At 43.1% G+C, this 27,305-nt stretch overlaps 1 protein-coding gene across 2 annotated transcripts in view; it reads left to right on the top strand.

Annotated features, from left to right (window-relative positions):
• The window catches only part of EML6 (EMAP like 6), a 261,708-nt gene that overhangs the window by 200,136 nt on the left and 34,267 nt on the right, over nucleotides 1-27,305 (top strand). The window contains exons 21-27 of one of the 2 annotated variants that reach the window (XM_035001542.1): nucleotides 1,009-1,150; nucleotides 4,016-4,168; nucleotides 4,330-4,461; nucleotides 11,538-11,626; nucleotides 15,279-15,455; nucleotides 22,632-22,833; nucleotides 22,953-23,079. In XM_035001542.1, the coding sequence (XP_034857433.1) occupies nucleotides 1,009-1,150; nucleotides 4,016-4,168; nucleotides 4,330-4,461; nucleotides 11,538-11,626; nucleotides 15,279-15,455; nucleotides 22,632-22,833; nucleotides 22,953-23,079 (1,022 nt within the window). Of the gene's footprint in view, nucleotides 1-1,008; nucleotides 1,151-4,015; nucleotides 4,169-4,329; nucleotides 4,462-11,537; nucleotides 11,627-15,278; nucleotides 15,456-22,631; nucleotides 22,834-22,952; nucleotides 23,095-27,305 lie in introns of both variants that reach the window. The other variant, XM_035001543.1, reaches the window with a different exon arrangement.

The raw sequence follows: 27,305 nt of genomic DNA, 5'->3' as shown, positions 1-27,305 counted from the left end.
AAGCAAAGCCTTTGTCTAAGTAGACACTAAACGCAGAAACTCAGTGAACGGTCTAGTCTGTTTTATTGTTCTGTGCACTAATCTATTCTTTACACTGCTTTATTGAGTGATAAATTACAGGCATCAGTCATTTTCTCCCTAATTGTTCATTTTTTAAACACTTTTATCTTATTTCTAAGCCATTTATGTGTGTGATAAGATACAGGTATATGGAATTGGCCCAATGCCTTTTAAGCACCTTTTAGTTGTCTGATATTCACTGGATAGAATAATGTGTGAACAAACACTGAACCTGAGTTATTCTCAGGACACTTGGTATGAAAACTGAGCTTTTGTTTTGCCAAATGCTATACATTCAAAGGACTAAAATTAATAAGAATATTGCTGTCCAAATTTAAACTTATACACTGTTATGTGTCACTTGTATCTCAGTAAGACTAGAAAAGAAGAGAAATATAACAACCAAATGCAATGCATATGCCTTAATTTGATCCTGGATTTTTTTTTTTTTAAAGTAATTACTTTTTTGGGGGAAAAATAAAGAATATTGCTGTCCAATCCCTCTGACAGAGATAGGTGGTTACCTACATCTTTTAGAACATGGGTTTATTCATAAAGGTGCTTTGTGTCACGATCAAGCCGTTTTGCAAGTGTATGTGTGCCTATATATACTGTGTTAACTCAGTATCAAGCAAGAGGATCAAATGAGGGTATTTTATTATTTACCCAGATGTTTCTAAAAGGAAAAATATTTGGCATCATATAAACAAAGCTTATGAGCAACGAGTCCATGTTTTGCTTTACAAATGAAGATTTTGGCATCATGTAGACCCAGCTTTAGATTTAAGTTCAAATGAAAAAAATTATTCAGCGCTTTCATTTTGGTTTAAGGAAGCTCAACCTGTGTTTATTCATGTGTGAACCTGCTGGGTCTACAGCACAGTGCTACAGAAGGGCTAGCCAAGAAGCGCGAACCGAGTTTATATGGCCTTGTTTCCTCTCCCACAGGGGCACATGGAGGGAGAAGTATGGGGTCTGGCAGCCCACCCTCTCCTGCCCATCTGCGCAACAGTGAGTGATGATAAAACACTTCGGATCTGGGAATTATCCTCCCAGCACCGTATGCTGGCTGTTCGAAAACTCAAAAAAGGTACGTGATACCACTTTAACACATCTGTCAAAGTATTTACCAACAACAGAATGTGTTGCGTTCATTCATTCGTTCATTCATTCACTCAACTAATATTTACTGAGTGTACCTGGTACATGACCCCACTTATGCTAGGTAATGGGAATTCAGTGTTCGTTGCTACAGATAGAAATTCCAGAGAGCTGGCCTGATCTATTACTTCCTTCATTTCCTTGCACTGCACACACGTTTGCCACCTGGGGGCAATATGTCCTTCTTCTTCTCCTGGTGGAGATCTGTGGGAGTCCGTCAGAGTCCTTTACAACCCATCAGCTTGTAAAGAATGCTTCTTTATCTTTATGTCTAACAGTCTCTACAACTGATTTTACTACTGAAAAACAAAAGTTTTATTAAAAAAATAGTTAATATCAAGAAATGAGTAAATATGTATTTAACACCCTTTGCTACTAGAACAAAGAGGTACACCAAGAAGTGCAAATTCAGCAAACATTTATTGAGTGGCTTCTATGTGTCAGGTCCTGGGGATCCCAAGATGAACGGTCCCATCTCTAGTGTCAGAGATGGACAAGATTCACACAGAGTCCCAGCAACAGATGGTCCATTCCAATAGGGCGATTTGAGGAGAGTCTAAAAATGGGACCATTTGTTAAAGGGGTGGGTAGGGTGTTGAGGAATGACGAGGGATAGTGCAGCGCCATGCAGCTGCTAACAGCCAGGTACCTTCATCAGCCCTGGGCCTGAAGGGTCAAGAGGAGAGAACAATGCTAGAACCCAGAAGTGAGAACTTTGTGAGAGGACAGGCCGGACAGGAGCTAGGCCCCTCAGCCCAGGGCTGCCGCCAGTTCACAGTGACCCTGCAGGGGAGGCAGCTAGGGGGGTACAGAGCCCAAACTCCCTGTTCCCCCTTCCTCCTTTGCGCCCTCCCTCGAGTCTCCTTTTCATGCTCCCCCTGGGCCAAACGCAGCCAAAAGCCAGAGGGCCAGGGAGACCACTGACGCGATCTTTGCAGGCCAGCAGAAGGCACAGGGAGGGGTGGAGAGCAGATGTGGAGCAACAAATGAAAGATGTCTGACACAAACAAAGTTGTGTGGAGGCTCAGGAGAAGGCCTGCTGCCAGGGACAACTTCAGCAAGGAGGAAACCCGAGAGCTGAGGCTCAAAGCATTTGTGGAAGTTCTTGGGGAAGGATGAGATTGGGGTCTTGCCCTAAAATATTTATATGGGGTAGTTTTACAAGTAGAGAGACGTGGAGAATATATTGCAAGGGAATAAAATGAAAAAAGATGTCAACACAATAGTAACCATGATGGTGGCTGATCCTGTTGAGTTGGTGACTCCTAGCAGTTTGCATTTGATCTTCATGGGAACCTGAGTAGTAAGGCCATTATTCTTACCACGTACAGATTAGGAGACTGCAGCACAGAGAACTTCGGTTGTTTGCCTGAAATTGCACTGAACTCCCACCCAGACAGAGTGGCTTCAGAGAACACGCCTGCGGCTACTGCCAAAAGCTGTTTTTCTCTGCCATCTTGCCTTTCTTTACAGTGGACTTGTGGGCCTTAGTCAGTGGGGGAGCCAAGATTCAAACCCAGGTCTGACTCTGAAGCCCATGCTTCTCACCACTGCAAGACTGAATCATTTGACCACTAATTTATCCTGGGAAAATGATACACTAAGACCTCCTTGTGAGTAACTTCAACATCAGACAGTGGACTTTATTCACTGGGTTAAAAATTAGTTCAAAAGAACAATTATCAACATATCTTAGATGGAATGACCGTTCAATCCAGTTTATAGCAGTTTTCCTGGTGTAATTATTACTAGCTCTCCCTTTCACTCTGAGAAGTGTCCTGGTTTGTATAATAACGTGTATGGTTAACCTCATCTTGATGACTCTCCTCAAGGGCAGGCTTGTCTTTTGTTCTCTCAGCCCTGGCACCATGTGTGACTCACAGTACATAAATAACTTGTTGCTACCTGAGTGCATGAATGAAGATAGAATTTAGATAAGGCAGTTTGCCGTTACTGGTACATAGCTTTCAGTATACCATGAACCGTGACGGAGGGGAGTGTGTGGAAGCTGAGTTTGGAGTGCCTTAGCACAAAGCTGTATGACCGTCCCATCCCTGGGGCCATGCTTACCAAAGTCTTGACAATAAGAAGGGGGGGCGGGATATTATTAAACAGGATTCCTATTAAACACCCCCACACACAGAGTCCACACTCATTCAGAAATACCTCTCTGTGACCCTGCAAAGCAGGAGAAAACATTGCTCACGTGGCACTGGCAGCTCGTACTGTTTAGAGACACCTTTTGAAAGAGTATTGTCCACGACAGAAGAGGCAGGATAAAATCTTTCACCTCTAGAATTATGCTTAGGACCCATGGATCAAAGTCTTGGAGTGACTCTAAGATCAACAAGGTCTCTAAAGCAAGTTTTATGTGTAAGGCACGATATCCAAAAAAATGGTTTCTAGAAACTGAATTCCAGAATTCCCATTCTTAAGTATCATCTCTCTTCTTGGAAGCAAAGGTACTGGTTTTATTAATCCTTCACTCCTTTCCCCCACTCACTCCTGGGGTCTTTTGAAAATCCCATGTACTCAGGTTTTAAGAAATGAATGGATAAACCTTAAAGAAATAGAAAAGGTTTTGTTTCATGGGGTTTTGTTGTTAGTTGTTTTAGCGTTCTGATCATTGCCCTTGAGTTTGAAGAGAGGATACGTTCTAAATTACAAAGTTTTAGTTCTCACAAATAATGTTAAAGACCCAGTCACATGTCTATGCGTAATGCACGTATGCAAATGTCCATCTCTTCATTGAGTTTGTTTGATAACAGAATCATCTTCGTGGATTCTTTTGTAGGGGGAAGATGCTGTGCCTTCTCCCCTGATGGGAAAGCCTTAGCAGTTGGCTTGAATGATGGGAGTTTCCTGGTCGTAAATGCTGACACTGTTGAAGACATGGTCTCCTTCCATCACAGAAAAGAAATGATCTCTGATATTAAATTTTCAAAAGGTGAAGATTACAGCAGAAACTTTCTAGAATATGTCAGGACAAAAATTTATAAGAATAGACTATTTAAATACTTCCTTGACCTTTCCCCATTTTGAAATAAGCTCCTGGAAGTAAATTCCTGTATAAAACGTTTGGGTGTTAACTGCACATTTTCTTTACAGATACAGGAAAATACCTTGCTGTGGCCTCCCATGATAACTTTGTGGATATTTACAACGTCCTTACAAGCAAACGCGTTGGCATCTGTAAAGGGGCTTCTAGTTATATTACACATATTGACTGGGACTCAAGAGGTAAAGTATGTTGAGGCTTCTAAGATATAATTTTTGTTTTAAAAAAGTCAATATCCATTCATGTATTGTTTCCAGAGAGAAGAACAGTTGAGTTTTGGAGAAAAACAGAGTGGGGAACCCACAACCAATATAAATGACTGTAACTTTACACCCCAGGGGCACCTACTATTAACATTTTGAGTATTTTTTCTGTGTTATTACTACTACTACAGTTACTGTTATTAATTCAAGCCTTTGAGTTTTAAGATCGTTAAAGATACGCGATGCCTTCCGTTACCGTAGCAAGCCACTCCTTCACCTTTGGGCTCTGCAAGCTGTGTCGTTGCCTTGCGTCTCTCCCTTCCCGTTTTCCCTTTTCCTATCAGTGCTCCACCTCCCGGAGAACTGCCCAAGAAGTCTCCAGCAATTTTCACCTGCCGGCAGAGGTAGAGAGCTCTATTCAGCTCACCTGAAATATCACCCTACTCTCCAAAACTCCCAGCCGCTCCCCCACCTCCTCTAAGTCACACCCATAACAAATCTAGTTTCGACCATGTGCGAAGTTTTAAGCCAGAAAATGTGAATGATTCAGAAGTAAGACACAGTTCCTGTAGTTCTCCACCAGAGTTCATAAGTTAGTGAGGGAGACGTACTTGCACTTGAAGTACAGGCCCCCCCCAGTAAGGCACTGGAATGAGAAACGGTGAGTCACAGGGCAGTGGCGTGCAGGGCCTCTGAATGGGCCGTGTCAGCATTAAGGACCCAGGGTGGAGCAGCATTATTACAGTGTGGGTCACTTTTTTTTTTTTACTTTTTTTTTTTATTATGATACGTTAATCACCATACATTACATCATTAGTTTTTGACGTAGTGTTCCATGATGGGTCACTTTTAAGTCTCATCCCAGAGACTTGGCTGATGTTAGAGTTTGGGGTAGGCATCTAGGAATGGGCGGGGTCCCAGCTGCCAAAGAAGTTTTAGTTGAGTGTGATAGAAAAGCACCAAGCCCAGGGGTGTCTTTGAGGAAAGAGCTCATAGGGGAATCCACGGAGCCTCATGGAAGCAACGTCCTTTGAGATGGATCTTGAAAGATGAACAGAAGTTCACCAGATGGTGAAGTCTAGGACGAGCGTTCCAGACTCAGAAGGAATATGGCATGTCAAGACAGGAGATGCAAAGAACAGGGGGAGGTTAAGAAATAGTGATGTTGAGTGGCTGAGGGCAAGAAGGGAGGGGGCTGTGGAGAGACAGACCAGGACAGGCTGCAAAGGAACATTTATATTATGCGCCAGGGAGCTGAGCGCTGAACTTTATCCTGGAGGTATCAGGTAACTCTAAGGAACTTAGGATGGGGCATTCCCTGCTGCCTTGGGAGGACGAGTAAGCCTGGAGTTGGAAAGCAACTAAAATCAGCCAGGAGAGAGAGGGGCTGAGGGCCTCAACCTGCAAGAGATGATTTCAGAGTTGCCAGAATACTTTATTTCAAGTATTGCTTGAAGTACTGGCCATAGACAGACGGATCCTTCTGCTAGGCAGGTATTCATTTGTAACCATACCTGCTGCCCTGGGATTTGGACTTTATTTGAGCCTTACAACCCATAGGCGTTTTATACAGGGCACTAGATGGACGGAAACATGCCGTGGATTGTAAAGTGCAAGTTCCAGCAAGGGCAGAGGGAGATCACATAAGTCCCTCTCACTTTCACATCAGAGCCCTGCCAGACACAGTGTCAAGGGCCTAGGCTGGCCTTGGTGACCAGGCAGTACACTGATGGCCTGAGAATCCTCTAGGGACCAGTGAGGCTGAGGGGGTAGAGGGAGACAGTTGCTTCTCAGCGCCTCCCCACACCCATGCATGTTCTCTGCCTTATTGTTAAAAAAAAAAAAAAAAAAAAGGAGTGACTTCCCCCTTGGTATCTTCTTGCTAACGTCCCTATTTATGCCATCATGGGAGCAGAGTTTAGAACACTCAGGGCCAGCCTTATGCATACACAGAGTAGAGTACGGATCGTTTTGTTGGGGATCCAACACCCACACAGTATGTGGCACAGCGTGTGAAATCCCACCATTACAGTGACCATTGATGGGGGGCGCTACACTCAGTTATTATTTACGTGAGAAAATGGGACATAGGAAGAATAAATTTCAATTGGGAAGATTTCTTTTACATTAGTTTTAATTGTGGTAGATACACATAAAATTTACCATCTTAACCATTTTTAAACGTACAGTTGAGTGGCATTAGCTGCATCCACATTGCTGTGTGCCCTTCACCATCGCCCATCTGCACAAACTGTCTTGTAAACCATCAATAACTCCCCTTCGCCCCTTCTCCCAGCCCCTGATAACCACCATTCTGTGTCTCCATGAATTTGACTACTCTAGGTAACTCATGTAATTGGAATCAGACAGTATTTGGGTTTTTTTAAAAAAGATTTATTCATTCATTTTAGAGAGAGTGAGAGAACATGAGCGAGGGGAGGGGCAGGAGGAAAGGGAGAGAGAGAATCTCCAGCAGACTCCCCGTTGAGCACAGAGCCCGATGTGGGGCTCGATTTCAAGACCCTGAGATCACTACCCAAGCTGAAATTAACCAACTGAACCACCCAGGCGCCCCCAGTATTTGTTTTTTGTAACTCATTTATTTCACCTAACATAATGTCAAGATTAATCCATATTGTAGCGTGGGTCAGAATTTCCTTCCTTTTTAAAGCTGAACAATACTCCACTGTATGTATAGACCACATTTTGTTTATCTAGTCATCCATCAGTGGACACCTGGGTTGCTTCCACCTTTTAGTTATTGTGAATAATGCTCCTATGAACATGGGTGTACTAGACCCTGCTTTTAATTCTTGGGGGGTATAGACCCAGAAGGGGAATTGCTGAATCATATGGTGATTGTATTTTTAATTTTTTTTAAGAACCACCATACCATTTTCCATAGTGACTACACCACTTTACATTCTTACCAGCAGAGCACAGCGTTCCAATTTCTCTACATCCTCACCAAAACTTGTTATTTCTGGGGTTTGGGGAGGTCTTTTTTATAGTCACTATCCTTATAGGTATGAAATGGTATCTGACTGTGGTTTTTACTTGCATTTTTGGTATTATTTTTTAATTCTGCAAATGTATGGCACCTGGGTGTCTCAGTCAGTCTGCCTTTGACTCCGGTCCTGATCCCGAAGTTCTGGGATCGAGCCCCGCATTGGGGCTCCCCTGCTCAGCAGGGAGCCTGCTTCTCCCTCTCCCTCTGCCATTACCCCTGCTCATGCTCTCTCTTTCTTTCTCAAATAAACAAATAAAATCTTTAAAAAAAAGTTAATTCTGCAAATGTGTAGGCCCTGTATCACTTAACTATGCTAGGGATATAAAGAGGAGTAAGTCCTAGATGGAAAGAGCAAGATCTTGGCCAGGACCAGTGGGTCGCAATCATGCAGGTGTCCAGGTGACGGCCTATATAGATGGCCCTCTGTGTGGAGCCATCACTTTGCAGGGAGAGAGGCACACCTCACTATTTCCATAATTCTGCCCTAAGCCAGCCTCTATGGTCCATCGGAGCTCAGGGTGATGGAAAAGGCCCTGGGAGTAAGGAGGCTGAGTCTTTGAAAAGCCTCCTCATCTCTTGTCCTAAGTGGCCCCTTGGGTCAGGTGACAGCATCAGACCAAATATTTTCTATGGACAGAGAGGAGAATAGAATACTTCTGATTTTCAGGGGGGCGTTATGCCATCCGGAGAATAAGAGCAAGTATGCCCATGGATCTTCCCTGGTTTAACTCCACTGTGATGGCCGTGAGACATGTGTCGCATTGGTATGCTTGTGCTCCTGATATCCCAGTTCCCAAAGTGTCTGACCTCAGAAATGTGCCATACTGTCTCAAGACCAACCTAGCTTTTCACGGCAGGGCCTCGAGGGTCTGGCAGGGGTAGAGAGCAGAATTCAGGAGCAGGGATCTGTTTCATTCCTTTGATCTTGTCAAAAATAGTGAATACATTTGCCAGAGCCAGCTGGCTCGTCAGGGGTGGGGGATGGCGCAGTCACCAGCCGAGGCAGCCTTTCGTGTCCATGGCAACCACGGGTCCTAAGAAACCAAAAAGCGCATCAGGCTGTTGCAGGAGTATCAGCTACCCCTGAATGAAAGCTCCTGTACAGAATGCTTGAGAAAGAAAAAAAAAATGTGGGGAGAGAGAAAATAAGGGAAGAACATTTTCTAGCTGATATTAGTTCATTTCTAGAAATATCAGTACTGTAAGATTTTTACCAGTCAACACTTTGGGCCGTAATAGAATGCTCTTTGCCATTTTCATTGCAAATGGTCTGATATATTTGGTACATTTAGTATGAATTTTGGAACTGTTCTAACCTGTGAATTATATAGCAACTGGGATGATGGGTGTGAATCATTTTGTGGATTCTATAGCTCTATACACCTGCGGGGATTGTGGTTTCCTATACCTGCTTAGTAATGAGGACATCTGGACTTTCCAGTTCTCTTCCTACTTGTGAGTAGACATTTCTAGTGAATAAAAATTTGGGGATTCTGAAAGAATAGGGTTACTCCTACTAAGGGGCAATTATATGTGGATTATACAGATTTTTTGCTCTTTGCTTCTGTTCTCAGAATATTTCGGTGCTTGTATGACAGAGAAGAAGGCAGCAGAAAAAAAGAGTGGTGACCTAAATATTTTCTCTATGCTTAAAAAAAAAAAGTAATAACCTCGGTAAAGAATAGGGTGGGGGCAGGGGGAGGAATCACACCCATAATTTCACTTTCCTAACAAAGAATTGTTGCAATTTTTTAAAATTCCTTCGTATCCTTGGTTGCAAGGAACTCAAACCCACTCAGCTTAAAATTTTTAAAATGATAATGAAGAATGAGCTTATTGGGAAGATACAAGGATAGCTCATAGAATCCAAGAGCAGGAAGCACATCTCCTGAGGAACTGTCTTTAGGAACGAACCAGAAAAACAAGCAGGCACTTCTCCCCTCTTCTCTCCTCTCCTGCTCCGAGGCAGCTCAGTTCAGTGTCCACTGCTGTCCTTGGTCTGGTGTCTGTTTTTGGCCCCTCTCTCTGCACAGGCAGCTTCCCTTAATTCATTTGCACTTGGTCCACTCAGTCACCCCAAAATGCCACTCTCACTTCCAAAGCCCACATCTTATCCCAGCTAGGCACCCACTGATTGGGTCTCCTAGATTCTGAGTTCCAAGGAAAGAGAATTTGAGTGCCCACTCCCATCTCTGGCCCGGCCCGTCCTGGGTCATTGTCCTCCAGAGGACAAACACGACCACAGGGGTCCAGCCCAAGATGGGGGGCAGTTCTCAGGGAAGGGGCACGAACTAGGTTGGTACCCCACGGGCATTATGGTGCTGGAGAGCACTTCCGGTGCTTGTCTCTTGTGTTTAGATTTTCTAATAATCTTGCAGTCATAAAGTGCTTCACTGAACTATGCTAATAATTTTAGGGTGTTCTTTAGGTAAAATATTATCTCTGAAACTACTGTGTAAAGTGAATTGTTGGGATTATCTGGGAATTATAATTCTTTGAATTCTCTTAGTATCTCATGGCCAGAAGTCATCTAAAATTAGCCACTGAATCAAAGGCTGTTTTCATTGAATCCTTTAATCCCTTTTCCAGGTCATTTGTTATTTGCACTTCCTCTTGAGAATCCTAAAAAATACTTTGTAGGTCTATTTAGTCATTGGAAAAATATTGATTATTCATTTTCTTATAATACTAAATAGCCAAAACTAATTTAACTGCCTTTTTTTTTTTCTTGTTTGTGTATGTTCAGCCATAAATTCAGGGAAATGTGCCCCTTTCTAAGGAAATGTTTTCGGATTCACTTGCTCCTCACAGCCAAGGTCCCTCATCACCATATTTATTATAACCCAGCAAATTAGAAATAGTTAAGGTTTTCAGTTACAAAATTAGAGAGACTTATTTTTAATCAATCACTGAGAAATAGACCTGCATCTTCAGAAAGTTAGCCAAACCAGCCTGCAGACCCAGGTGGTACCCACCTGAGCATTAAAGAGCATGATAGAAGACACAAAGTTCTTTTTTGATATTACTTTTGCAGGAAGGACATTTCAAGACCACTAGATGTACAGAGTTGTGAGGGAAAAGCGGGGGAGGAAATAGTATGATGTAAATATGCACAGAATTATTTACAGATGAAATATTAGGCCATCTGAGGTTTGCTTCGGAATAATGTGGTGAGGGCCTGAGTGGAGGCTCATGGAATGGGGTTAGGCCATGTGCTAATAACTGTTAGAGCTGAACATTGACTGGGCACATAGGGGTTCTTCGTACTCTTCTTACTTCTATGTGTGTTTGAAATGTCCTGTGATTTTTAAAATGCTGAAAAAATATCAGAGTCTGTATCTTTTCAGTCATTTAAATTTCAAGGCATAAAGAATTAGTGAGGTGTTAGGAGGAGAATCAGGGTATCTAATCTTCTTCAACATTAATCAAAATGAATCCAAGATTTTAATTTTACATCAGACCAAAAGACCATTTTTGTTCAACACTTTGTTTTGGGAAAATCTTGGATTTCTTTACAAATTTTCAAGTAAGATGGGGGGGGGCATTTATAGGTTGTTCTACACATCCTTATCTTCCAGTTTCTAAACTTCAAAGGACAAATTTAGAATTTAGGCCTGGATAAATGTGGATGCTTGCCACAAGGTTTTCACTTCTGATGCCATAGTTCTTGCCAAAGCCGTTTCCTTTTACTACACGCTTGTGCAACCCGGCAAATGAGCAATAAATCCCGGTTTTTGTCAAGCTTTTGAAAAATATGTACTTCCTTTGCAACAGAGTAAAACACAGCAGGCTTGATGCTAGGAGGGATGTGCAAGGCCACATTAAAAGGGATGAGGTCCACATTAACAACCTCCTGGTGGCTTCGGGGCCTGCACCATGCCATGCAATCGCCTTTACATGCACTTCTGGAGAATTTACCATTTATTTGCTCAATTTATGAGAATGATTCAAATGAATCAGAATAGTTGCAACCGTGCTTATCTCTTTACAATAGAAAGATAAATGCAGATGTGAATTGTCTTTCTGCTTCGTTCTCTCATACCAGGAAAATTACTGCAGGTTAATTCGGGTGCCAAAGAACAGCTCTTTTTTGAAGCTCCAAGAGGCAAACGGCATATAATAAGACCTTCAGAGGTAATAGTCTTACACAGAGCTTTTTAAAAAGTGTTTTGTGAAGATGTAATATGTGCATTTTAAATAAAAACCTGTCACTTATTATCCACCAGTATGGGTTATATTCAGTGTACCTTTAAGCTTGCTCGCGTCTTAAATCTGACTGCTTCATCGGGTTCCCTACGTTCTGAGGACCTATGGATTCCCGGGGCTGCTGATGTGGCATCATGCATTCGTGCAGGCGGCCTTCAGCTCCATTTCCCTCTGCTGGAAGACACCGACTAAGCTAACAGCTTGGATGCCACATAGTACTTCTTCCATTGGACACACCCTGTCCTTTTGCGCACAGCTTTCTGTGAACATAAATTGCTGAAACATGCTTTCTCACTCTTTACTATTTATTATAGTAATACCTTCTGCAACAACAGTGAGAGAAATTACTTTTCAAAACAAAACCTATCTACAACCTGACCATCCATTTGTATCAAACTGTTTCCCTTCTCCCTGTTTTCCTAATGTCCTTGGCCACTTAACGTCATTTTTTAATTGTTGAAATCAAAGCCTATATACAATTTTTGAATCCATGACCTAATGCCATCCTAAAGCCTCGGCTGCTCTTGTGGGCAAGTGGCTCTCTCAGGGTCTGTGCTAACGCGGATGGCCAGAAGGTAATTGCCTGATAGAGCACTAAGGACCTCTGCTTAGCCCCAGGAGGCAATTTATTTGCTATGTAACATTTGAAGAAAGAAAAGGAAATCTTGCTTCTTTAGAGGGAAAGGGGTCAGAGGATACACAGCTGAGGGACAGGCATCTGCCTCTCTCTGACTGCAGTTTGCCGGTAATAGAAACTATCCCATGGTTGCAAAGTGCCCCCAGGGACCCTGGGACATGGGCCCATTCATGATGTTTTCGTGGTTTCTAAAAGAAGTACAAAGGCATTACATAAGAAACAGAAGTTGTTATAGATGATGACATCGTATTCATGGAAATTGTTTACTGATCAATTGCTCTCACTCCCAGATCCCAATTTATTTCTCTCTGATCAGTTGCTGTTTTAACTTTTTAAAAGAAATTTCTGTAGCCTTGAGAAAGAGATATTTTAACTTATGTCATTTGTTCACTGGATACTTGGTGAATGTGCCGGGCCCTTCATGTGCCTGTATTTTTGTCTGCAGAAGTGCCTTGTGTGATGGTTGTCAGTCTCCTTTTACAGAGAGGGAGATGAAAGCTCCAGGAGGGTAAGAACCGTGGAGCTGTGGTCCCAGTCTTGAGGGGTCCATGTGTGACTCGGCAGCTAGACCACGGGGCCTCTTGGATTTCTCCTGTGTAGTTAAGCATCATTTTACACCACTGCATCTGTATTTTCCCTTCATGTTCTGGTGCCCCAAAATAGGTATACTGAAATAAAATCCAGTCTAACCAAGTGGTAGAGGGGGAGTGATGCCAACTTGGGACCGAGGAGCACTTACTATGTATAAGAAGAGTAGGCACAAGAGGGAAGTTCGTGTTACGAGGCTTCTTGCAATGCCAGGCTCGGGCTGTGAAGAGCTCACTTGTCACTCTGCGGTACACGGTTGGTATCCCAGAGGCTGCTGTCTGGTGCCGCTGTCTGGGGAGGCCATGAAGCTGATGTTTCCATGCCTGGGCCTCCCTGGGCTTGCCACCTCAGGGCACCAGAGAGGCAGCTCAGCATTTCCTTTACCAGCATTGTCAGGCCCTTCATCTGCATATGAAGGATTTGGGAAATCCTCTTTCCACAAAAGATTTAAAAAAAAAAACAAACCAGCCACAGTGAAACTAATGCAAAGCTTGCTGAGCAAATTGTGAAGTACGGCAAATATTAAAATATCTATTTAAATCCTCCTGCTGCAGCCCGGTGCAGTTAAAGCCGCACTAAACTAGGAGGCCAGCTCTCTCGAACTCGCTTCCCCTCTGCTCCTAAGCCGGCTGTGCTGGACGTGGCTCGCCTCTGTGGGCTTCAGTTCCTTCCCCTGGAAAATCATGATGGTAATGACACATCTGCCCGAGGTGAGGTGCTGTGGAAAAGACCCTTTGAGGACCCTTCTTCCATCTAAGTTCCAGGATTTTTTAACAAGTTTACCTCCTTGGGGTTTTGCGAGTTACAGGGGGTCACTCTTAATGTTCCATTTTAAATGCATTTTCCATAGCTTCCAACAAATGAGATATTTGCTTGGGGACCACAGTGCCCAGATCTGGCCAAGGGTGAGCTGCTGGGGTGACCACAGGGTGAGCCCTAGATACCGAGGTCAGGGAAAGTGGCACAAAGGGCGCTGGCCCTGGGGATGGACAGGAGGGTCTCAGAAATGGAATCTAGAATCTGGAAGGGAGTCGGTGGCCAGAAAGCCTGCTTGTAGAACCAGCAGGAATGGTTCCCTTCTCTTCCTGCGAAGGCCAGTTTAAGCCACCTCAGGTCACCTCAGTCCGCAGTCCTGCCTAAGGCACCCGAATCACTAGCGCCAGCACAGCTTTTGGTTCCAGTTCTGCATGGGTCCAGAAGGGACACAGAACGTGAAATGAGAAATTTAAGTAACTAAAACACATTCAACACCTCCCCACGTTGTGACTAAAACCCTAGCTCCATCTTTATCTTGCCGTTTCTCTGTAATGCTAAGGGATAATAGATCAAATCCCCCAGGAAAGTCTAATACACAGTGTGGTTACTGTTGTTTATTTTAAAAAGGAAAGCCTAGATTATATCAGGATTGGACCTATACAAATTTTAAGTCTTCTGTCCATGAATTTCAGACAAAATAGTTTTAAAGGATAAAATACATATTCATGGCAATGCAATATGAACAATCCTTCAGATTTTTAAGATAGTCTCTGTGCTAGCTGCAGAATCTTAGTACTCACTCCTTCTAGAAAGCAGCCCTTCAAAACAAAAGTTGTATCTGTGACTTTTTAAAATAGTTTGTTAACTGATCAGCCCGAGTGATCAATGTAGCTCAGTGGTCCTCACTTGGCAGCAATTTTGCCCCCTCCCCCAGGGACATTTGCCAATGTCTGAGGACAACTTGGGGAGGGGGACTACTGGCATCCGGGGGTAGAAGACAGGGATGCTGCTAAAATACTACTGTGCACAGGACAGCCCCTGACAACAGAGAATCATCCGGCCTAAAATGTTAATAGTGCTGAGACTGAGAAACCCTGATCCAGCTTATGGATTCAACGATGGTAAATATCTAGGAAAGAACTAAAAAACTTTCTTACTCTCTGGTTTCCACAATTCTGAAATGTTGATTCTATCTGTAGAAAAATATATGGCTATCTGACTGTAGTGTTTATTAAGATAATGCAGATGCCACTCAGAAAATGCAGCTTAGAACTTCCGCACCTCAGATCACAACACAAATGCCTGATGTTGGTGAAGTCATCAGTTAGAACGACTCCACTTCGTATTGTTTCTTTTAAAAGAAAAACAGATGATACGGCATAAGGAAGGCAGTCAGTGGTATTGTAATAGGACTGGATGGTAACAGATGGGAGCTACACTCATGCTGAGCAGAACTCAATGGACGCATAGACTTGTCCAGTCACCGTGCTGTACACTGGGAACTAATGTAACGTTGCACACCAGCTGTGACCGTGCTTCCATTAAAAGAGATCTCTAGGTTGTGCAAAAGTATGTTAACTTTCTTTCCTTATTTTTAAGATCGAGAAAATCGAGTGGGACACATGGACGTGCGTCCTGGGGCCCACCTGCGAGGGCATCTGGCCCGCGCATAGTGACGTGACTGAGGTCAATGCGGCCAGTCTTACCAAAGACTGTTCCCTCCTAGCAACTGGAGATGATTTTGGCTTTGTTAAGCTTTTCTCCTATCCCGTCAAGGTAATACTGCATGTTTATTATATATACTTGCTCAGTCTCATTAATAACTTAAAATCTATGTATTGTATCTAAGTGGATTTTTAAATATTGAAGGCATAAGCAGTCAGTAATGTCATCAGCAGCCCTCTTGTTATGAATGCTATCTAAACACCTCATGACTTATTTACTATAGAAGCCTGATTCTCATGGTATCGAATTCTTCCTTGAAAGGCCTTCAATGGCCATTAAATCCAACATCTCACCAACTGCAAAGGAGGAATTTCTTTACAATGTCTTGGACCAGTGTCTTTCCAACACGTACTAGCATACTTCCAGAGAGGAGGGATTTACTACCTCACAAAGCAGCCCAATTCATTATTAAAAAGTTCAGTTGTCAAAATGTTCTGCTCTATACAGAGCGGAAATTTCTTCTCTTTAGCCAAAGTTCTGCCTTCTGAACCATCACCAAATAACTGCGGTCCTCTAACGGTCTTCGTGTGGAGGAAGATAGTATTTGACTCCCTGAAATCTCATTTTCTCCTGCCTAAATGTGTCCGGTTCTTCAGCCATTTCCCACAGGACGTGGTTTCCAGCTGCCCCTGCCTCTGAGCACACGCCATGTTATCAGTTCCATTCCAGACTCTTTCAGCTGAAATGGAATTCACCACTTCAGATGTTGACCAGCTCAGGCTCAGTGGGACTCTTACCTTCTTCTTTTGATTTTGTATTTGGTTTAAATCAAACTAAAATGGCACCAACTCTGTGGGCTGACACACTATGCAACTGAATCATAGATTTCATTCTAAAAAAAAAAAAATGTTTAGGTTATCCCTCATATGTACACAATTGATTTTCTAAAATTTGAGTACAGAACTTTATATTTGTACCCAAATGAGATTTATCTTACTACACCTTGTTGTTCTAACCTGTCAACATCTTTTAAATACCTTTTCAAAATACTTACTTTCCTTTCCAGCCTCATGTTATCTTCTCATTTCACAAGTGGAAGTTTTCAGTCATGGGGAGAAAAAAAAAAAAAGGCTAGAACAACCAAGTGGCAGGAGCCCCATTCATTTTGATATTCTGTTTATTATTGTACACATTGAGTTCGAGTTCCTCAGTCAATCATAGACGTTTACATTTACCTGACTATGCTATCACCGACCTCACATTTCTATCTCTAGTCCAATGACACATCATTAATGACTTGGAAAATATCTTGCTACAAGCCACATGGCCTATGTCTCTGATATCCTTAATCTCTCCTTCTAATAAACCAGTCAGTAAAAGATGCAGTTCACAGTGAACCCCTATCGCTGCTTAGTAATCATTACTTCCTTTTCCAAGTGTTTATTGACCTTTTGTGTAATAATTCACCTTAGAATTTCCCAGGGATTACATCAACTCATGAGTCAATATTTGCCAGAGTCTCCATGTTTTCCCTTTTGAATACAGGAACCTTTTTATGTTGGATGCCACCTTTCCTGGTTTCTAAACTTCCCAGCTGTTACTGACCTGACTTCTGTGGTCACATTGGAAGGACCTGTACTCAGGCACACAGCTCTCTTTTGCCCTTTCTAGTTTGAAGAGCATTCTCTTTATAGAGGAGATAAGTAAATCTGCTTTCTGTTGCTATTAAATCATCTCATCTAAGAAGTGTTCCTGACTTTGGGCTGTTTTTTTTCTAGCCCTAAATATATCTTTATATTCCTTTTCACTTGTCTTGGGTTTTGACTTCATTCCTGGAAGTATATTAAAGTTGTCTGTGCAAGACTTTTGTATTCATCCCCAGTTATCTACTCCTCTGTCATGTGTACACTTAATACACCTAATCACACCTGTTCCCTCGGCAGCAACGTGCGTTTCTTTAGATGCCTTCCTCTTTGATTCTACATTTGTTAAATCCTGTCAGATTATTACTTTTGTAGTTTTTTTGTAAGATACACTTCTGATGTATGTCCCATGTTCCCTTCATCATCCATCCCAAATTCCAAAGCCACCTGGTAGCCTCCCCCCAATGATTCATGACTTCACCACCACCTACCAGTCCCCGCCTTCCTATTTGATCAGAGTTCAGTACTTTGTAGCACTTTTCCTTCCTACTTCTACATTTTTTGAAATGAGTTTGCTCACGGGACAAGTAAAAAGTTAGTGATACCCTGGTTTTAGTAGACAGGTTGGGGCAGATCTTTAGATAGCTGAAATCCCCACGGTACCACCGCATCATGTTCCTGAGCTAGATTCACTGTTGTTCCTGGGAATTCATCATCCACATCCCCATTCTGCCCACATGGGCTGCCTATAGCAGACATTTCAAGCTGTGTTTCTCCAACTCCCAGAGTTCCAAGGAGGTTCAAGGACAACCCCAAGCAACAAGATAGGGGCCAACTGAAGGGGTTCTGGGGCCCCACCCCTGCTTTCGCCAGAGTCGCTCTCTGTTTTGTATCTTATGCATTGAGTTTCTGTGTAAGATTTTCTTCCAATATTTTGTTATGAAAATGTTCAAGCATATAGATAAGGCAAAAGAATGATACAGTGAACCCCTGGAACCCCACCACCTAGAGTCTGTATATAAATCAAAGTAAGTTGTAGATATCAGGGTACTTACCCCTAAATGTTTCAACATGCCTGTCATTACCTATTGTTCAATATTTGCTTATGGTGTTTTTTAATTAAATTTACATATAGTTGAAATACACAAAAAAATTTTTTTAAAGGTTCTATTTATTTATTTGTCAGAGAGAACACAAGCAGGGGGAGCTGCAGGCAGAGGGAGAAGCAGGTTCCCCGCTGAGTGAGGAGCCCGATGTGGGACTTGATCCCAGGACCCTGGGATCATGACCTGAGTCAAAGGCAGACGCTTAACCAACTGAGCCACCCAGGCACCCCTTAAGGTGCCCCTTAAGGCCTTTTGATGAACACTGACAAATACATACACCTACATGATCCAAACACCTATCAAGATATCACTATTATCAGCCCTGAAGTTCCTTCAGGCTAACTTCTGAGTCAAGCCCTCCCCGCCCCCCCACTTCTATTCTCACATGAGAAGACTATTCCATTGTTTTTCACCATAGATAAGTTTTACCTGTTCCAAAACTTCATATAAATGGAATGATCAAGGGGCGCCTGGGTGGCTCAGTCGTTAAGCATCTGCCTTGGGCTCAGGTCATAATCTCAGGGTCCTGGGAAAGAGCTCCACATTGGGTTCCCTGCTCGGCGGGAAGCCTGCTTCTCCCTCTCCCACTCCCCCTGCTTGTGTTCCTGTTCTCGCTATCTCTGTCTCTGTCAAATAAATAAATAAAATCTTAAAAAAAAATAAAATAAATGGAATGATCAAGTAGGTACTGTTTTGTATCTGGCTTCTTTCATTCAGACAATGTTTCTGAGATTCCTCCTTGCTGTTCTGTGTAATAATAGTCTGTTCCTTTTTATAGCTGAATGGAATTCCATTGTATGGATAGAACAGAGTTTGTTTATCCACACAGCTATCAATGGGCACATGCTTTTCAAGTGTTTGGTTGAAATAAAGCTGCTATCAACATTTTTGGATGAATCTTTGTGGACGTGATTTCTCCCTCTTATGTAAATATATAGGAGTGGAATTTCTGGGTCATAGGGGGAAGTGCATGTTTAACTTTTTAAGAAACTGCCAGACCTTTTCCAAAGTGATTGTATCATTTTACATTCTCATAGAGAAGGTAAGAGAGTTCCAGTTGCCAACATTCAGTGTTGTCCAACTTGTACAATTTAGCTATCCCGGGAGCAGATAATGTGATCTCACTGTGTTTGTCATTTATGTTTCCCTGATGACTAATGATACTAAGCACTTCTTTGTTTCCTTATTGACCATTTGTGAAGTGTTTGTAGAAATCTTTTATCCACGATGTTAAGTTGGATTGTTTCTTTTTACTCTTGAGTTCTACTATGTAAGATCTGATTGAAGAAACAGTTTCATAATTTAAAAGCATTTGAAAACCCCTGGTCAGTATAAACTACTTTGATAGTATCACTTCTCTTCCTCTTTTCTGTCTTAATCTGGTTTTTCTGGCACACTTTCGCTCCTAAATATGTTGACCCAAGCTGATGAATATTTCTAGCTGTATAGTCATACTCCTCCAGTGCTCTGAGTCTGTGGGACAAAGTTCTCCATCTGTTAAGGACTGAATGTTTGCTTCCCCACCAAAATTCATATATTGAAGCCCTACCTTCCAATGTGACTGTATATACAGAGAGGGAATTTGCAGAAATAATTAAGGTTAAATGAGAGCATAAGGCTGGGGTTCTGATCCAGTAGGATTAGTGTTCTTGTAAGAAGAGACACCAAAGAGCTCACTCTCTCTCTCTCCATGCACACACACACTGAGGAAAGGCCATAAGCACACTTGCTGTGTTCTCATAGGTGGTGTGCCCAAGCCAGGAAGGGAGCTCTCACCAGGAACCATATCGGCTGATACCTTGATCTTAAACTTTCCAGCCTCTTCGCATAACTGTGAGAGATGAATTTCTTTTGTTTAAGCCCCCTCCCCCGGAGGTGGTATCTTGTTAGAACAGCCCTACCCCATTAAGACACCATCCCAACTGCAGTATTCTAGCATTGAGTTCCATGTCATTGGGTCTTAATGAGATCCCTTCACCACACAGCAATCTCTTTGCCCAAAGTCCAAGTTCCATTTGTTAGACTCTAATGTCAGGTCGTCTTCTTGACTCTTTTTCTTGTTCTCCTTTCCTAGGAGTGACTTGGCCTATCTTCCAGGCAGTTTTCTTTCAATGACTAATACGTGCTCTTATATATTCAGTTTTACAGTTTAAAATCTTCTTGATGAGGTATTAGTCCCGTTATTTCTAGCCTCCCTGGAATAAACTCTTCTTGCCCAGAGTCCATCCATTTTTCTAGTACCTTAAATCGTGTAGCAGAAACCCCAGCTCTCTCCTTGGATGCCATCTATATAGCTGGCCAACCGTTCCCTTAAGCCTCCATTCCCTTCCACTCTACCAGCGAGGCTAAAATACACCATGTCATTTATATTTCTAAAACCCACCCTTACGTTCTCGAGTCTCCTCCTCGGAAAACCAAAGGCTCTAGAGAATTGTTCTTCTGAGAGGAACTTTGTCCATTAAGTGTTACAGGCAGAGAAACTCTATGTGAAATGTTGTGAATCTGGGGAGAGGGTACATCGCTTTCATCAAACTCTCAGGAATTTCTCACCGAACAGCAGTTAACACCCAGTCCTGTGGGGACATATTCCAGATTCTCTGTTCTGTCATGACTCAGGGGAAGAGGCAAGTTGTGGTAGTGAGTCCTGATGAGTGATACACAAATGTGTGGTTTGACGTGGTGACCCAGAAGGACAGCTCATCGGACCAGCTCTGCCAGGTCTTCAGGAGGCTCCTTTCATAAGCCCTCAGGGAGCCACCAAACATTCCTGCTGGCCTGTTCCTCCTGGGGGAGCAGCTAGTTTCCTGGAAATGTCTAGTAACTGCGAATTCCCTTTATTGTTCCATGGAGCAGTGATCTTGCTTCATATTCTGAGAATCTTTAATCCCCCTCTGCTGCAAGAATCTCAGCTTTGTTAAATTGTTTTAGTGGCTCAGAACTTTTTCCTCTTTTTCCTCTGTCACTTTCTTTCCCTCTGCAACGTGATTATGATCACCTTAGAATATTTTTTCTCCTGAACCTTTCTTTTTGGATTTCTTCTTTCATCCTGTCTAGCAACCGTATATCCCATTATATAAGTAGGGGTATGGAGCAGCATTCCTCAGGCTCTTTTTCTTTGTCCACCTCAAGAAATAAGCTTGTATGTGTAGTAGATACAGTGGGTAGGTTCCTGCTTCCAACTGGGAGACCAGCAGGACACACGGCTGCAGCCACTATAGCTGGCCTCTTTGCTCCCATGACCTCACATAGAACTATGTGAATAGTGGTTTCCCTTGGAAATCCTTATTTTCAATGCTAGAAAATGTGCCTATTTTCTGGCAACTAGTGGCTCTGGAAGGCTTCCTGGAAATATGGCCTGCCTGTCTGCTTCCCTAATCTTTCTACACTCAGTATTCTGTTGAGGAGTGGGCATTTCCACTCCGCTGTCAGGTAGGGGTCTGCCCGATACAGAGAGATCTTGACTAAGAGTATTTCAGAGTCATACACTCTGCTGCACCTGTCTCCTGCCATGTGTCTGTGCTGGTTTCATGTTCCTTAGCATGCCAGTCCTAAAACCCTCTGGAAGCTTCTCCTGTTACTGAGACCAGTTTCCATCGGGGACACCGATGGCCCTCTCACAACCTCAGAAAAAGCGTGCAGCTTCCCACATCGGTCAGGGTATTCTCTGGTTGTTGCTGAGAGGATGGAAAAACTCTCCCTCTTTAAATGGCTCTCGCTGGAGCTGTTTTTGCCAGGCCATGGCTCATGAGCCAAAAATGGAAGCTGGTTTCTGGTGGCAGCTTCGGCTTCCACCACATGTCAGGACTGCCCAGTGTGAGCAGCTGACTCATATTCCACCCTCATCCTTCCCCACCTGGGATGAACGTTGTGTGGCCTGGGTGTGCAACTCTGAAGAGCTTTCCGTAATCACTCATAAGTTGGGCTCTTTTATTTGGTTATGCTTGTTGAAAAGGAGCTTACTTTGTTTTAAAACCAATTATTTGAGTGTTGCCAGTGAAAACTGTTTACAGTATCCGTGGCAGAAACTGCTGTGTTCATTTTAAATCTTACTTTAGGCCCCAGGATTATAAGCGGTCCCTTGCTCTTCTGTCCTAGCCTGGGCTGTGGTACAAAAGCCACTATGGGAGATGACTGTGAAGACACTTCTGAACTCAAATGTCAGCCAGACTAACCATCAGGAGTTTACACTAGAGACCCGTGGAGAATGTACATTTAATATTTGAGAGAAACAAATAAGCTTTGTACACTTCATTAGGCTCCCAGAAGTAGGGTCTGTAGTCTAACATTTCGTTCCTTCCTTCACAAACTACATACTGAGGACCCATGATGAGCCAGGTAATGTTTTAGGGAAAAAAGAGACTGAGTGCCTGCCCTCATGGAGCTTACACTCTAAAGAAACAGAGGGAAGTTGCTGCTTAGATCGACTGCTTAATTTGTATCCACTAGAAGCCACTCTGGAAAAGAACATGGGGGAAGTAGTCTGGAGACAGGAGTAATGAGACTCTAGATGGGGTGCTCACGGGTTTCTGGCTTTACAGGGCCAGCATGCAAGATTCAAGAAGTATGTGGGGCACAGCGCGCACGTCACCAATGTGAGGTGGCTGCACAGCGACTCTGTGCTGCTCACGGTTGGTGGTGCCGACACCGCCTTGATGATCTGGACGAGGGAGTTTGTGGGGACCCAAGAGAGCAAACTGGTGGATAGCGAGGAGTCGGACACAGACGCGGAAGAGGATGGAGGTGAGTGAGCCCCACCTGCCGCAAGCCAGCTGCCCTTCCCGCACATTCCCTCCCTTCCCCACATTCTCCCTTCCCACTGCCAACCAACTCCATGCCCCTGTTCCTTTCCATTGTTTGAGGCTATGACAGTGACGTTGCTAGAGAGAAGGCCATTGATTACACCACCAAGATCTATGCAGTGAGCATCAGGGAGATGGAAGGCACCAAACCACACCAGCAGCTGAAAGAAGTTTCGGTGGAAGAAAGGTATGGTGTCGCCAGGTTTGTTTGCATTTACTACATCTGATGACAAGAAACTGATTTCAACAAGAGTTCATTTTCTTTGCCTTCAGAGTTGCTACCTCAGCTAGTCTTTTGTGTATATGCACAGAGTCTTAACCTGCATACATGGGGAAAATCGCCCGTGGCCCCTTGATATGTGGCAAAGGGTGGGTTACACTTTGCGGAAGTTGGTTGTGTAATATGACTTGAGTAGACGTGAGATCTGGTTGAACCAGGTTTCCCCTTGCCCAGAAAGGATGTCAGGATAGCCACACACTGTCTGGAATGTGATGGCTAACAGGAGACATGCTGATTAGAGGGGTAGGAGGGTGGGAGGGCTTCTAAGGTCCTGGAGGAGTATTTGTGGGTCATGAAAAATAATCCTCTGTTCTTACCAGAGTCTGTGCATTACACTGTATCACTTGGCATACCTTCTCTCATTGTGTCTTCACCTGCCCAAGATTGTTCAGGTGGGTTTGGTGAGTCCAGACCTAACCAATTTGTTTTTGCCACCTCGGGATCCTTATATAGAGAGTTTCAGATGTCATTTTAGGCCTTTCTGATGTGCTGTTATGAGTATTGATAAGGGCAATAGCCAAATACTTAGGCACTTTTAAGAAAAAAGCTCCCAGTTACTACAATTTCTTAATTTACCATATTCATACTAGGAAGGATAAATACTCACTAAAACTCTAACATCTGAAGAGAACTTAATGGATCACAAAAATGTTTTAAGAATTCTCTGTGGGTTCTTTATAATGACATGGGGTTCGGTGTTCACAAGTACCCTTGTCCCACTATAATTAATGAGATTCAAGGTGGTTTTTTGCATTCAGTGTGGCTTTCTGCCTAATAATAATTATTTCAAAAATTTGATCTATCACTTCTTAAAATTAGGTGGGAATGTAAATATAAAGAAATATTTCGCCCTCCTGCTTCAGTTCATTGCTAGATGTTAAAATAAGCTTGATAAACAGTGGGGGTGCTATACACAAACAGATGGAATCTGCTGCAAAAATCCCTAATTCATCGCTGACATTTTTGTTAGATGTCACTGTGAAGATTCAGAGTTCTCTTTTGCTTAAAAAAAATTAGAGATTTTTCTGCAGTAGTCTATAAATTATGGTTTATCTTCTTGCAACATGGTTTTTCTAGAGGCCACGAAGAGAAAATAATTTTTAAGGGCCTACTACTTAGAATAAAGAAAGAAAAGAATCATATGTACATAAGTGCCTTAATAAATCTCACCCTTAAACAATCCACCCTTAGAAACATTTGGCCTAAATTAAACATTCTTTTGGGAGAAAAATTACTCAACCTTTCCAATGTCATATAACATTATGAAATGAGTTGACTTGGCTATTATTCCAAGGTTGTTTCTGGCTGATGTCTACAACCCAGTGCTTCATCATGTTGAGACTTAGGCCAGCCACTAAGATTTAGAAATCTAAGCAAATTCCCAATTCCAAACACTGCAGTTGGTTTCTAACCTAAACTGAGGCTCATCTGAACTTCCCCTTGTAGACAGCATCTGATCTGCAGAAGAGAGAAGGGCGCACCAGACAAGGCAGGATGTTCAAAGACTTTGTGAAAAAGCAGGATGAGAGAAGGAAAGTGGGGTGGGGAGGACTTTTGCAATAAGCTAGGCAAATACCTCACCTGAGTCCTCACCTGGGATAAGAAACGGGCTCTGTGGGCTCCAGCATCCCAAGCAGAAGAGAGAGAGGCAGAGACAGAAATGCTGGGGACCTCAGACAAGAAGAGTCTAGGGTCAGGCAGCACCTGGCTTCTCCCTGCCAGTATTCAGGACTGTCAGCCCTGATACTCTTCCCTCTGGCCCTTCAAACCCTCCTGATTGGAGAGACAGAGGCTCTTCTTGACCTGCCCTTCGTTGTTCCCTCCCAGGCATACCTGTAGATACCTGGGTGCCTTTTCTAAACACCTGGACCAAGACATGCCCCCCAGTAAGACTAATGGGAGACAAACACTGGAGAATTACAAGAGGTGTGAGCTCGGAACAGCCTCTCACTCAATGCAAGGACTTGTTTTGCCTTTTACCAATGTTTCAGAAAATTCTACTTCCGGTTTACATCCTTTTCCACTTTAGAACAGTGAAATGAGCACAGGATCCATCATATTGATAATAGTGCCTTGCAGACAGCTGCACATTATGTACCAGTTAGTTTTTAAGCAACTGCATCTCTAATTCCTCACATTTCAGATAGTCCTAGATTGGTTCTAATTAGACTCAGTTACTTGATTTTAAAAGAGCTGCGAGGCTTCAGATTGTGCTTCTTTGTACAATTTCTAACACACCATGAGTTTTGATTCTTCAACAGTCACCTGATCTTTAGTTCCAATCTCTTGAGAAGTGGGAAATTGGAGAGAAATTTGTAATTGCTCTCAAAAGAATACTGAGTTACACCTACCAAATATGTAATCCCTTCCAAGTGTTTACCAAGTATCGTGGTCTCCCACTTCAGCTTTGCTCTAGCACGCTGGGATGCCTTGCCTCTTTCATCTAGCCACACCGGTCTAGCCAGTACCCAACCTTGGGTGAACTCTTGGGCAATCCTGTTGCTCACCTGCAGTGTGTGGCATGTGGCTGAGGAAAGTCAGGTCTGGGGAACCTGTGCCTTTCGACCTCATCTGCATATTTAGGGCTGCCCCATAGTGCTCTTCTTCATCCTCTGCTGACTTCAGTTCTGGTCTTAAAGCAACCTTTCCAAAGCCCTCCTGCCTCTCACGTTCCCACCTCCACCCTGACACACCCTCTTGCTTTCAACTTCTGGTGTCATTCCTACTTTGCCGTGTTTTCTCAATATTATGGCTGTTTCATCCACCTGCAAACCTAAAGTTATTACTTAATAAATACTTTAAATATCGGTTCTTTTTCAGAAAAGAAAAAAACAGGAGGGGAAGCATGGTTTTCAGAGCAATTTAAGATACAAAACGCCTACCATCATCACAGCACAAGAGAGAGTACCAAAATACTGTGTTCTCACTTCAGTAAAAACAGTTCTGAACTCATCAGGAGAAAAGCCCTGAAATTTGCTCAGCACCAGATTACTAGAGTTGCCTATAAAATTAAGAAGTTTCTTTCACCACTTTACCAAGTTCACACCAAGTTGATATGTCATTTTCTAATTTATAAGGTACGACTTTCAGTTTCAGGGAGGTCACCTAGCCCAAACTGGCCTAAGCGAAAGGAATCTATTGGCTGACAAATCTGAAAATCCAGGGATAGGGTGACTTCAGGTGTCCCATGATAGGGAAACTCAAATCTTGCTTTTCTCTCTCCATATCTCAGTTCTGCTTTCTCTCAGTTATTGCAATTCAAGTAGCAAAATGACTACAGTGCCTGGACCTTAGAGCCCAGCAGGAAAGAACTACCTCTGATTGACAAGTCCTTGCAAATGTTTTATGATGTATTATTGGCTCTGGTGGGTCACATGACCACCCTTGAACCAGTCACTGGTGATCTGTAAACTATGAGCCTTTTATTGACTGTTCAAGTAAGTAATTATATGCCACCCATAGACTAGTAGTGTAATCACCTCCACCAGAAGTGAAAGTCCAAGGTGATTAACAAAATTTGATTTTAAGCTTTATTTATTTATTTGACATGGGATGGGGGGAAGAGAGAGCAAGCACAAGCAGGGGGAGCGGCAGGTAGAGGGAGAAGCAGGCTCCCTGCTGAGAAAGGAGCCCGATGTGGGGCTCTATTGGAGGACCCTGGGATCACAACCCAAGCCGAAGGCCGCCACTTAACCAACTGAGCCGCCCAGGTGCCCCCAAAATTTGATTTCTGTATGAACCCAAAGCAGGACAGGTCTACTGCCCTCCGCCTTTTTTTTGGTCATATACACACTCTTAAAATGCTCCACTTTAAGCTCTCCCACATAAATGATTGGAAACACAGTTAGCCCCTCCCCAAAGAGTTTCAATCAGTTACTGTGTCCAGCCCCACATCCAGGATCTCAGGGAGCTATGAAGTCTTCTCATCCAGGTCCAGATAAAGTTCTTCATAGTCCTGTGACTGATGATAATGTTGACCACCCTAACATGCCAAATAGACAGTGGTAAAGAGAGGACAGAATGAGGATAGTTTTTTAAACTGCCACTTGGAAGGAGAGAGAGTGAGACACAATACGTACTGCTCTCTGGTCCACGTCCATATCATCCCCTGCTGGCTGGGACAGTCATAGACT

The sequence above is a fragment of the Mirounga leonina genome, unplaced genomic scaffold (genome assembly GCF_011800145.1).
Source record: "Mirounga leonina isolate KUSES-001 unplaced genomic scaffold, KU_Mleo_1.0 Mir_125, whole genome shotgun sequence".
NCBI classification, from domain to species: domain Eukaryota; kingdom Metazoa; phylum Chordata; class Mammalia; order Carnivora; family Phocidae; genus Mirounga; species Mirounga leonina.
This window is presented reverse-complemented; position numbering and strand designations above follow the sequence as displayed.